Source organism: Camelina sativa, chromosome 13 (genome assembly GCF_030686135.1).
Source record: "Camelina sativa cultivar CO46 ecotype springtype chromosome 13, ASM3068613v1".
Classification (NCBI taxonomy): Eukaryota; Viridiplantae; Streptophyta; class Magnoliopsida; order Brassicales; family Brassicaceae; genus Camelina; species Camelina sativa.
Genome location: NC_141892.1, coordinates 2,545,581 through 2,558,371, shown reverse-complemented (window position 1 = coordinate 2,558,371; position 12,791 = coordinate 2,545,581). Strand labels below are relative to the sequence as shown.

Below are 12,791 nucleotides of genomic sequence, written 5' to 3'. Positions count from 1 at the left end.
CTGCTTTTGTTGAGCCCCACTTTGTTTTCGTGGTAAGTCATTTGATGATACCAGTCACTTTTGTTACATTTTAGGTCCATTATCATGGTGACTTCTAGCTCCATTATCATTGTTACTTCTTGCTCCATTTTATCTTTTATTTTACTGTTCTGTTTTGGAAACTTTGGACCAATTGGGAAGCCTCTAAAGATTCGACGTGTGCTTTCTAAGTTATAACCACAGTTTAGCGAAGTGCAACTCTAGTTTTCTTATGCATACTAAGTCTTATTAAACACCACTAAGTCTTGAGATTACCTCATGAAATGAAATGAAACCTAGCTATTTGAGAATCTTATTAAACATTTTCACTTCTTCCCCCCTTTGTCTAATCTTAAAACTATGAATATCTGAAGTCTTGTACATAAATTTCATGTAAGATGAGATCATGTACAAAGACTATGAACCTGATGAAAAGTAGATACAGAGAATGAGAGACAAATGTGTGCTATTCTTTTGATCTCCTCTCAGTGCCTGTGCAAACAGAGAAGATCAGTACCAAAAGAGATCAATCCCTTACGCAAAAAACCACTAACGTTAATCCAAATTTCTAACACCTCTCTTTGTAACAACCCCATTTGTTTTTATTTTTGCTTTTTTCTTCCTCTCCTTTGATATAAGTATTTGCCTTGAGAAAGATGGGTAATGTTGGTTCTGCGTGAAACTTAGGCTTCTTCTTTCCCGCTTCAATATCTTCCGCTGAAACAAGTTAAGTTATACCGCTGATTCATTGTTGCTCAATAAATTATATTAGCCACTGGCCAAGTGAATGAATCTTTTAAGTAGGTGAATGAATTGTTAAAACCAAAGCACTATATGGTAAGTGAGCTTTTGGTATACGATGTGTAAACTATATGTTGGCCAATCTTTGTCAGCCTAAACGTCTTTTACGTAAGATATGGACTTTTGAGGTACATCATTTGCAGATTACAACAGACCAAACGCTAATAACTCCAAAATCAGGACCCACAATTTTGACTAATTAGTAGAGATACATTGACTTGTTCTCACCAATTTTTTACTTACTTAGTCATAAAAAGCTGTTAAGTTGGTAAATCAATCACTACGTGACGTTTACATATCACTAGTTTTTATTTTGTTACTTCTTTCGCTACGTACGTCTTAATTATTTAGTTATGTAAGTTTCTACCTATATAAGTATATAAATGCATGCACTTAACACAAAAAAAATTTGTATCATTAAGTGACAGTTAATGCAAATAAATCAAATAGTACAACTTTTAGTTTTATGACAATCACTAGTGGTGACTTAATGACTTTTTAAAAACAAATGCTCAGATTGACAAAATATCAACATATACTATATGAAAACAAACAAAGTACAACATTAACTTTAAACATCCGTTATAAGTAGCCGTAGGCATGCATCTTCAGGTTAACATAAATAGTTAGTACTATTCCTTTAAAAACAATATCGGGGATTCGGAAGCACTTTAACTATCTATCTTTTGGAATATGGGGCCAACATCATAAGATTCAAAGAGTAGTTTGCAGGGGCGGATCTATGTAGTGATGGGGTGGGGCACGTGCCCTATGGTACTTATTAAAAATTATCTAATACACTCGGTTAGTTTGGTTACATAGCTTAATTGTTACCAAGGTGCCCCATATATCCCTTTTAGAGAGGAGTTCGATTCCTAACTTTCATCTTATTTTTGTTGCCTTTTTTTTTCCTGCACCCAATTTTCTTTTTGTAATGTCTACTTACATTTACTCCACGTGTTCTCTTTCTCGTGCAAAAAGAAACTCCCACCACTTCTTTTCTTTTCACGTTTTTTTTCTTTTCTTTTTAACAAGTATATATTTATATAGACAAACCTTTTAATATGTAATGAGAAAAGCATTAATTGCTTATATTAAATTTTTATTTTGTCAATCCCAGTCCCAGTGGTTTGAAATGATATACCACACAATACATGACATAAACTTGAGTGTGCAAATCTATATACTACCACACAATACATGACAATGATCGAAGAATTTCTTGCATTGCATACGGTCATGAAAGTTTGGAGGAATGTTCTTTCCTATTATATATTTTTAAAACATCTTCACAATAATATATAATGTCTTGGTGTCACTTGCGTTTGTTTGTTTTTTCATTTTGACTCATTCTTGTATTGTAGTTGTACTATGTTTTTTCCGTTTATTAGAAATATTATTTGAGAAACTTTTGTTAGCGCTTTAATCTTGAGACTTTGCTCTACCGTTCGATATGTAGAGTTGGTTTTAATGTTCTAGCTTATGATAATATATTTGTTTTTTACTCTCTCCTTTTTTACATGATTTAGATATTGATCTTTGTCAACTCAAAGTTTTGATATTCTTTGGATCTTGATGACATCGTTTGCATTAGTTACTGGTCTTACACGTTCGGAGCTTAAACCAGTAACTATCGGGAAACTGAAGGAGCGCCGTTCTTGAGGCTTTCTTCAATCTTCTTAGTATAGTGCTTGAAAGGGAGAAGGAGGAAGGACCGGAGATAGCCATTGTTGATTTGCATGCTTTTGAGTATTTCGTTGAAGTTGAGTACACCGACTGGCTACAAAAAATACCTGGATACCTTTCAGTTCTGAAGAACCCACCACCACACATGCAGCCTTCACTAGGATCTGAGGATACAGAGCCCAAGATACAAACGTTTGACGAGTCAACTCTTGTTGCAGAAGACCAGTTTCTTGCTCAACATCCGGTAATGTGTTCTTCCGACTAACTTTTACCGTCTTTGTTTTATGTGTTTTTGTAAGACTTGTTGTATCTAACTAACAATCATACATTTTCAGGGTCCCTCTACGATCAGGGTTTCTGTTCCAACCGTCGATGATGGGCTTTTTATTGAGATCACAGTTCAGTCCTTGTCGGAAAACGTGACAAGTTTGAAGGAGAAAATAGCAAACAAGCTGGAGTTGAGTGGGAAAGCCGGTGTTTTAAAAGAAGACAAGTCACTTGCACATTACAATGTCGGAGCAGGAGACATCCTAAAGCTGTCTTTGTGTTGATAGACGTGGCTTGTGGATGCAGGGGAACTTTACATATGGAGATAGATGCCATTTTGCGCATGATGAAGTCGAGCTGCGCAGGTTAGGATTCACTTAGTTATATGCCTTTAGACTTTTCAAAACAGATTAAGCATTTGTGTTTCTGTTTTGGTTGTTAACGCATTGTTTACCTTCCACTATCATTTTGACTTTTTGCTCTGTTTTTTTATTATTTGATCGATTGTTTATTGCGACTTGGTTTGAAAACTTTAGACCAATCGTTAGGCCTCTGGAGATTTGACGTGTGCTTCTTAATTGTCATCACAGTTAGAACGTAAAAGTACTTAAAATAAAATAATATGTTAAGCCCTAAGATTTAAGCAAAGGGCACCTTTAGGTTTCTTTTGCATACTTTATTTTGTCTTGATTACACTAAACAATACAACCACCATTGATCATATAACCGGGGACGATACCGTGACCGGTTAATTACCGACATACTAGATGCTAACGTTTCGTTGACAAGCGGCAAACTCCGAAGCCTAGCACGCGTCGTTCTCTATCTACTCTACGACTCTCAAGACTTCAACACGTGTAAGACCAACAACTGCAACACAAACCTACCACCTCTTGTTTAATGACACGTCTCGCTGACGTGTCGTCAAGAACGTAATTAAATAATAGTCCCAATTTTTTGAATATAACAATTCGTGGAGAACGCGAAGCCTATAATAAAGGGACATGCTCGGTGAGCAAAAGCTTAAAACAAAAATAATCAAAATATATCTTTGTAACATCTTTGAAATTTCACTAAAGGAAAATCAAGAGAATCGGTAAAAATGCAGTCGATGAAAGAAACAGCTTCGAATATTGCAGCTTCTGCAAAGTCTGGCATGGACAAGACCAAAGCTACCTTGGAGGAAAAGGTAATAATAATATAATTGTGATCATTATCAATTTATCAATCTAACGACACTTTTTTGGTGTGATTCGTTTTAATAAGATTAATGGGGTGTTGTTGGTTTGTTTTTTTTTTTTTTTTAAGGCGGAGAAGATGAAGACGCGAGACCCTCTTCAGAAACATATGGCTACACAAGTTAAAGAAGATAAGATTAATCTAGCTGAGATGCAGAAGAGAGAAACGTATGAGCACAACGCTGCCATGAAAGAAGCGGCTGGACCCGGAATCGGAACCGGAACTGGAACCGGTTTGGGTTTGGGGTCGGCCACTCACTCGACAACTGGACAAGTCGGACACGGCACTGGGACACACCAGATGTCGGCTTTGCCTGGCCACGGAACAGGACAAATGACCGACCGCGTTGTGGAGGGTACAGCTGCGACCAACCCGATCGGAAGGGACACTGGAACTGGTCGGACAACCGCTCATAACACACACGTTGGTGGTGGTGGTACAACCGGGTACGGTCCCGGTCCCGGTCCCGGTCCGTACGGAACCGGCGGGGGATATAGTGGATAGAAGTTTGCTTTGTTTTTACGGTTCTCTTATTTGCTTTGTTTTTGTTAACTCGAAGTTTCGTGATTTTGTTGTGTTTTTCGGGTCTATCGTTTTTTTAATCCTTCTGAATAATAGTAAACCAGTTTTTAAGGGACTGCCGAGTCAGCAGTGTTGACGTCATATATTGTTAAAAAAAAACAATCAACGGTTCAGATGATAAAAGTAAAACATCGAATGGTTGAGATTAGTTACTTACCTCGGTCATATGTAGAGAGATTCATATCCGTTTATGTATATATTATATCATAGTTTCATTTTTTTTATTAACTCAGAGTAAATTTTCCTATAATTATGAAAGGGTCCGAGATTAATCTCTAGAAGGAAGATATTTTATGGATAGGGTTTTTTCAGATTTGCTAATGGATCGTAAGTAATGAATGACCAAAGAAATAAAGCTAGCAATTCTACGTTTAGAAAATCGATCTCTGGTTTGGATCAATATGACGATTTTTCTTTTCAAGTTAGAACCATTAGCCTACCACTTCATCATTTTGTATCATAATTTCATATATAGTTATATGTAGTTTATAATTTTAAGTTAGAGTGGACAGTTGTAAATTTTTTTTTTGGAAATTATATATGATCTGCTTCCTAGTTGTAGCAATGACTAAGATTATCACGAGCAATAATATGCTCATGCAACTTTGACAATAACAATATGGATTAACGAATTATGAAAATCGCATTCAAGTAGACTTATGAATTATGATATGTCCACAATTGACTAACTTTTTGAGTAGTAACATTCGCATTATATTTGAATTGCTACGCTAATAAATTTACTTTTATGCGGAACGAGTGTTTTGTACAACGATCGTATCTTGCATGAATCATAAACTCTTGAATTTGTTTTTTTCTTTCTAGAAAAGGAACTCAAGAAAGAAGAAAGTAAGGCATAAAAATAAAATTAAGCAATTAAAAGATCTAGCAAAAGCCAAAAGAAAATCCTAAAAAAAAAAGTCAAGGAAAAAAAAATAAAAATCACAAAGAAAAGACAAAAAATAAAAAATTGGAAAGTAAGTAATTAGCAATTTACTATTTGTGTATTAGAATCTTAGGTCTGTAAATAGGGTGTTTACATCAAAGTTCTAATCACAAAAAAAACAATTAGAAAAGGGATAGCAAAGTGTGGGTGGTACTTTATTGTGGAACTGAAGAAGAGTGTGTCTATGAAACCTGAGCTTGAGCCTTACTTTGTGTTTATGAAGAAGTCATTGACTGATAGCAGACACCGGTTTTACGGCCAGCTTACTCTCGGGTATTCTAAAGTCTTATTGCGTTCCCAGAAGGTGAAGAAGATGGGTACTATTACTGCCACAAAAAAGAGAAACACGTTATTATTAGACTTTTATTTCTAAAACAAATCAACAAAAACAAAAAAATATGATGTCAGATCCTTGGTAAATAAAAACAAAATTACGTCATTAATTTAATCTTATATAATAAAATAAAGTTATAACCTGACAAGTGACGTTATCTTTTTTACAAATGTGTTATTGCTCTCAAATTTAAATACACTATTTTCACAATCAGTCAATTTAATTATATTTTTATACTGAAATAATTTCTCATCATTTTCCAATGTCATTTTAGAAGTTATATAATCAAATAATAAAATTTTAATATTAAAAAAATCAAGTAATTTCACTCCAAATAATATCAAAATATAAAAATATTAAAAGATTATAGTATTTAGAGAATGTGCAATAGATACGACAGAAATAAAAAAAAATTAAGTAACTACCACATGTGTCAGAGGATGCTCTCTCCTCAAATACAATTACATATATATCTATTTCATATATCACATGTTATTTTTTTAAATATCATGTCATTTTTTTTTTTTCACAAAAATAACAAATTCTCTCCCTCCCCTTATGCACTTTCTCTATGTTACTCTTTTTCTCTCCTCTTTTTTCTCATGTTCACTCATGGTGAAACATCTGTCATTTTTTCCCTCTCTTTCTTTCTCTCTCTCACTCTCCTCTCTTCTCTCATATCTATTCACTTTAGAATTGCTGTTATTATTTTTTTAGACATGTTTTTTTTCTGAATTACATGCAATATTAGTTAATTTTTCTTTTTAACATGTTATTGTTTTTATATAACATGCTGTTTTTATACATTGAACGTTATTTAATTCAATACTCCCTCTATATCATAATAGATGATTTTTTAGGATTTTCACCAAGATTAAGAAAAATAATAAATGTTGTATTATTATTAATTACTTTTGTTTTATATTCTTTTTAATATTTATTTACTGATACTTTTCTTACACTCGTTATTCAACTGCATGTCTATATTTAATTATTTATTATAAAAGTAAAAACATTAATTAGTTATTTGATTTTAAGAATAAAAATGCATTAAATACACTAAAGAAATCATGTTTTGTGATATAAGAAAAAATCCTAGAACATCAATCTTTATGATATAGATGGAGTATAACATATAAAATATAAATCTTACATGTTATTTTTAAAAATCTCATGAATCATTCACCTTTTCTAATCTAACATTAAAACAAAAGAGGGTAATTATGTATTTTCACTACTAAATAAAAGTGGGTCCACTGGTATTTTCTTATAAATTTTTTTTTTGTGGTATTTTGTTCGTTTCTCTCCACAATTGTGGTATTTACTAATATTACCCTAGTATTTATTTGTTATTAAAATATTAGATATTTATTTGTTGTTAAAAATTAGAATACTTTTTTCATAACTTTTAATGGTAAAAGATCAATTCATTTTATTTAAAATAATTTAATGGTATAAGAATATGATATTTCTTAATCTATGTACCAAAAAGATCAACTCATTTAGTCTAAATAGAATTCAATATATAAAAGAAGTTAATTCCAAGATATTTCACAATATATACGTCAAAAGATCAAATCATTTTTATTTTAAATAATTTAAAATCAACTCATTTAGTCTAAACTGAATTTCATTTATAAAATAAATTAGCTCCAAAATATTAAAAATATGGTATGTCACAATTTTGAGCCAAAAAATTAATTGTGTATTCTACGCTCCATTTTTTCTAGTTGTATATAATTTTAAAGACTCGAGTCACTCAACTTTAATTTACACAAATCATATTTTTCACACTTTGCTTCAACTACTCTCTCTCTCTATAGGACCAACCAAACCAAAGTCTTTTCCTTTTTCTTCACAATCTCAAATTTTTTAATCTAAAAATTATTCATTCAATTCAATTCATCAAATAAAGAAACAAAGTTTGCTTTTTTATCAAAATCTCCGATTCGTTAACTCGTTTTTCTCTCATCACCTGTTTCAAGCTTTCGATCCAATAATAATAAAAAAAAAATTCTGATTTTCTCCACCAACATATCACGAGATTCCTCTTTCCGGTGTGGTCTCCGGCGACCTAAAAAAATAAGAGCTTGGTTCTCGTGGAGGTGGGGAGAGCAAATGAGGGATGTTCTCCTGGTTTGCGAGAATGGCTCTTTTTTGTTTGCGACCTATGCGCCGCTACGGCCGTATGAACAGAGACCACGACGATGATGATGATCACCACGAAGGCGGTGACTCTTCCTCCGGTGACTCGCTTCTTTGGTCTAGAGAACTCGAGAGACATTCTTTCGGAGACTTCTCCATGGCTGTTGTGCAAGCTAACGAGGTTCTTGAAGATCATTGTCAAGTTGAGACTGGAAACGGTGCCGTTTTCGTCGGAGTCTACGATGGTCATGGTGGTCCTGAAGCTTCTCGATACATCTCTGATCATCTCTTTTCTCATTTGATGAGTTAGTTTCTTTTTTTTTAATCTCTCTCCTTCATTTATGAATCCTGTTTCTTCTTGAAGTCAAACAAAGTCCACTTTTGAAGTCTTTCAAGATTTAGTTATGTTGATCGGACAATTTTTTGTTAGAAAGTTTAAATCTTTATGCATCTGATGAACAGTGAAGTGAATCTTGACTTTTTCAAATCCAGTTTTTGATATTTTGGTGAGAGCTACCTACTTTTTTTTTTATATCAAGATTACAAAACTTTTCTTGTTTTGGCAGATTGTTCTTTGTCTTGGTCTCTCTCTATTTGTTCGTTTCTGAAATTTTGTAGCTTTCTGGATTAGATTGGTTTCATTAGCTGCTTCTTGATTAAAAGTTTTGACCTTTTAGGAATTTCGAGAGAAAAGAGTTCCATTTCAGAAGAGACTCTGAGGGCTGCGTTTTCTGCTACTGAGGAAGGGTTTCTCACGCTTGTGCGTAGGACTTGCGGGTTGAAACCGTTGATTGCAGCTGTTGGTTCTTGTTGTTTGGTTGGAGTTATTTGGAAAGGGACCTTGCTTATAGCTAATGTTGGTGATTCCCGTGCTGTGCTGGGGAGTAGTAATAGGTCTAACAAAATTGTAGCTGAGCAATTGACTAGTGATCACAATGCGGCTTTGGAAGAAGTTAGACAAGAGCTTAGGTCATTGCATCCGGATGATTCTCATATCGTTGTTCTTAAACATGGTGTGTGGCGCATCAAAGGCATCATTCAGGTTTGCAAAGCTTTCTTTTCTTTCTTTCCTCAAAATCACAAAGGCCTGTGACACTGATAAGAACAAAGCTATGAAACTGCTATTATTGTTCCAATTGACTAAACCAAAGTGACTTGCTTAATGAAGTAGCTCTTTTTACATCTTCAAGTAGACCCTCTGTGTCATCTTTGGCTTATAAGTCAAGATTGTGTTTCATTGTGAAGGTATCTAAATCAATAGGGGATGCATATTTAAAGCGCCCAGAGTTCTCTCTTGACCCTTCATTCCCACGGTTCCATCTCGCCGAACGGCTACAAAGACCGGTCTTATCAGCAGAGCCTTCTGTGTACACAAGAGTCTTACAAACAAGCGACAAATTTGTGATATTTGCATCAGATGGACTCTGGGAACATATGACCAACCAGCAAGCTGTAGACATAGTGAATAAAAACCCTCGTCCTGTACGTGCCACTGCTCAAGATATTCATATTAATTAATTCCTAGACTGTTTGATTGCTTTCACTGATGTAATGCATGAATGAAACAAACACAGGGAATAGCTCGGAAGCTGGTGAGAAGAGCGATGAACATAGCTGCGAAGAAGAGAGAGATGAGTTACGATGATTTGAAGAAAGTGGAGAGAGGAGTGAGGAGATTCTTTCATGATGATATAACGGTGGTTGTGATATTCATAGACAATGAGCTTCTTATGGTGGAGAAAGCTACTGTTCCTGAATTGTCCATTAAAGGTTTTTCTCATACTGTTGGACCTTCCAAGTTCAGTATCTTCTTCTCTTAGAATTTTTTTACATATCTTTACTTTACTCCCACAGATATGCTAAAAACAAAACAAAAAACGAACACGGATCGATTTTGTACCAACACCTTGATTTTAGATACAAAATTGTAGGTATAAATCCTTCATTTGTAATGCCAATAATCGATTATATCCTTATGTTTCCACTTGCATTCTACATTGACAAAGTGAAATGGACAAAACTTAATGTGATTGCATTGAAATAGTTCGTTAGACTATGGTCAAATTTTTAGTCAGTTCCTACTAATTTGGATATATCTGTTTGATGATTGGTTGGTTATTTCATTATTGTTGTCTCAGACAAAAAAAACAAAAAAAGAAGAAGCCAAAAGCAGAGTTTTACACATCTCTGGATTATATAAACAGAGGAAGATACAAAAACATAATAGGAACAAAGAAAGTTTCAAAAAATAAAAGAAAACACTTCTATGATCAGTAGGACAATCAGATTCTACGTCCACAAAAGAAACAAACCCAGTTCTTGAAGAACACACAAATAAAGATTATTGTCACCGGCCAGTAAGCTCGGTAAGCGAATGGATCTGACTCCCTGGAAGAGAGTATTCAGTGTCACTGAAAGATGGAGGCATGGCTGGCCACATGAAAGCCGGTCTCTCTGTAGGCACATCAGGTGGGCTAGTCTCACCTGTCAAGACCTTCAACACCGTTTTCATGGACGGTCTTTGGTTCGGATTCGGGTGGCAACAAGCAAGTCCTAAGAGCAAAACGCTTTTCATCTCTTCTTCATCGAACAAACTTTCCATCCCTGGATCCGCAGCATCACGGATGGTTCCATTTCTGTATAGCTCCCATAGCCAATTCACAATGCTATTGTTGTAATTGGTCTGGTTCTCCTTGACCAAGACATAGCTAGGTTTCTTCCCCGAGACTACTTCGAGCATTAGAACTCCGAACGCATATACATCTGTTTCAACTGTGGCTCTCCCGTTGAGAAAAGTCTCAGGAGCCATGTATCCCGGTGTTCCAGCGATCTCCTTTGTTGAATGATGAGTCATTTCGCTTTGCTGAATCATCCTCGCTAGCCCGAAATCTCCAAGCTTAGCGTTGAAGTCCGAGTCCAGCATTACGTTGCTAGCCTTTATGTCTCGGTGAAGTATCCTCTTCTCGCATCCATTGTGAAGATACTCCAACGCTTGAGATAGCCCTGTGATAATGTTCTTCCTTGTCTCCCATGTTAGGTTTGATCTTGACGTGTCTCCCAAGAAAAGGTATCTGTCCAAGCTCCCGTTAGGCATAAACTCATAAACAAGAAGATACTCCTTTCTCTCGTAGCACCATCCCAATAATTTCACCAGGTTCCTATGATTCAGATTACCTATAGTTGTGATCTCGGATATGAACTCTTGCTTCCCTTGATGTGATTTCTCTGAAACTCGTTTCACAGCTATGTCTCTACCTTGCCATTTCCCTTTAAAGACCATCCCAAACCCTCCTTGCCCAAGTTTGTTCTCCACGCCAAAGTTTCCTGTTGCTCTCTTTAGCTCTCTCAGCTTGAACTTCTGAGGGTTTGCAGCGCAATTATCTAGCTCGGCTTCTATATCCGGATTTGTTTCCCCTGCCTTTGACCTAGATCTCAAGTACAGCCCCCCTAAGAAAGCTCCTATTACAAGTACACACACACTAGGGATAGTGATCCAAAGCCATAACAGTTTTCGATCTCCATCGATCTCCAAACCTTCAAACCTCCATGATTTCACACAATTCAGCTCCGTGAAATTGCTTGTTGAAGCGGTAAAGCCAACATAAACTCTCTTAGGAAGATAGGCTGAGAGGTCTATAGCCCTAGAAAACACTAAGTTCCTCTGTTCATAAACATCCAAGTTTCTTGAGACATGAACTGATAGATTCTTACCATCATACCGAACATGTGCGATTAAGTCATCTTTGGAACTGATCATGATCCCTCGACTGCTCAAAGATTCTTGAACAACCGAATCGATGCTGTTCAAGTTTAGACCTATATGGTTTCCATCAAGATCGCCCGGATGACTCTTCCTTGTGTCGAACTCAACAGCAACGATCCTCGACGTGCGAGTCATGTTTGTCTTTTCGTTGACCAAACCAAGCCACATACCTGAGCTGTCATGAGGAGCGGTCTTCTCGGATGTGAGAACGAAGGCTAAGCCTTCGCCTCCGGGATCGGTTTGGTTCGAGATGTTAATAACGAAAGTGGTGTTGAAAGTAGCAATCTTGCCTTTCCTCCATAGCGTAAATGGCTTTTTGTAGAGCGCTCGGCCCGCTTGGTTCGCTATAGAGAAACCGCGAACATCAGGAGTCACTTGGATTGCTCCAAGGGAAATGAGCGAGTTTTCTAGGATCATTTTCGGATAATCGCTCACATTAAACCCAGGGAAATCGAACTCTAAGCACTTAACTTGTGTCTCGATCTTACAAGCTATGGTTAGAAGCGAGAACAGGAGCTTCCACGCAATAGAAAATCTCATACTTTTCCTTTTTTTTCTTTCTTTAGTGTGTTTTGGTTCTGTCAGAGATGCAATAAATTAAAGCTTATATATATGGTTTTTCGTTAATGGGTTTGCAGTACAATTAAAATGGCTAATCAAAGGTTTACTCAAAATTTTGAGTCATAATACGACTGCTTCTAAACTGGAAAATTTGATTTTACTTTTCAACAAAAAGAATAATTTTTTTCTTGACTTTTCAACGACAACGAGTTGATCTGTAATTATTTTTAAAGGGGTTATATTGGATAAGTCTTACTTAGCTAATTTGTCAAAATATAATATTGTTTTAAACGTTGATATTATGTGTAATTTAATATTCAAATACAAGTTGAAATCTAGTTTTGCTGAAAATATAAACTGATAATTTTGATAAATTCTTAAAGGCCATTTTTAATCGAGACATATTCAAAAGCAAATCTTACATGTAAGAAGAAGTAAGAACCTCTAGT

The 12,791-nt window shown here is 35.4% G+C and overlaps 3 protein-coding genes across 3 annotated transcripts; 2 read left to right on the top strand and 1 right to left on the bottom strand.

Annotated features, from left to right (window-relative positions):
* The first annotated feature begins 3,737 nt into the window (after window positions 1–3,737).
* On the top strand, window positions 3,738–4,644 carry LOC104734687 (late embryogenesis abundant protein 46-like). The gene is made up of 2 exons (XM_010454314.3): window positions 3,738–3,961; window positions 4,081–4,644. Exons 1-2 carry the CDS (start codon window positions 3,875–3,877, stop codon window positions 4,513–4,515), a joined length of 522 nt encoding a protein of 173 aa, XP_010452616.1. The 5' UTR covers window positions 3,738–3,874; the 3' UTR covers window positions 4,516–4,644.
* Window positions 4,645–7,640: 2,996 nt separating this feature from the next.
* Window positions 7,641–10,002, top strand: LOC104734686 (putative protein phosphatase 2C 68). Its single transcript, XM_010454313.3, has 4 exons — window positions 7,641–8,323; window positions 8,696–9,060; window positions 9,264–9,500; window positions 9,593–10,002. The coding sequence occupies exons 1-4, from the start codon at window positions 7,999–8,001 to the stop codon at window positions 9,836–9,838; spliced, it is 1,173 nt and encodes a 390-aa protein (XP_010452615.2). The 5' UTR covers window positions 7,641–7,998; the 3' UTR covers window positions 9,839–10,002.
* A 176-nt stretch (window positions 10,003–10,178) lies between these two features.
* LOC104734685 (putative L-type lectin-domain containing receptor kinase S.5) lies at window positions 10,179–12,358 on the bottom strand. The gene has a single exon (XM_010454312.2). It carries the CDS (start codon window positions 12,319–12,321, stop codon window positions 10,366–10,368), a length of 1,956 nt encoding a protein of 651 aa, XP_010452614.2. The 5' UTR covers window positions 12,322–12,358; the 3' UTR covers window positions 10,179–10,365.
* Window positions 12,359–12,791: the final 433 nt, after the last annotated feature.

Bases quoted from the DNA above. Each gene is read 5' to 3' on its own strand.
- LOC104734687 (XM_010454314.3), top strand. From the start codon at position 3,875: ATGCAGTCGATGAAAGAAACAGCTTCGAATATTGCAGCTTCTGCAAAG. The intron at 3,962-4,080 runs GTAATAATAATA...TTTTTTTTTAAG, and splicing joins AAGCTACCTTGGAGGAAAAG to GCGGAGAAGATGAAGACGCG.
- LOC104734686 (XM_010454313.3), top strand. From the start codon at position 7,999: ATGTTCTCCTGGTTTGCGAGAATGGCTCTTTTTTGTTTGCGACCTATG. The intron at 8,324-8,695 runs GTTAGTTTCTTT...TTGACCTTTTAG, and splicing joins TCTCTTTTCTCATTTGATGA to GAATTTCGAGAGAAAAGAGT. The intron at 9,061-9,263 runs GTTTGCAAAGCT...TTCATTGTGAAG, and splicing joins GCATCAAAGGCATCATTCAG to GTATCTAAATCAATAGGGGA.
- LOC104734685 (XM_010454312.2), bottom strand. From the start codon at position 12,321: ATGAGATTTTCTATTGCGTGGAAGCTCCTGTTCTCGCTTCTAACCATA.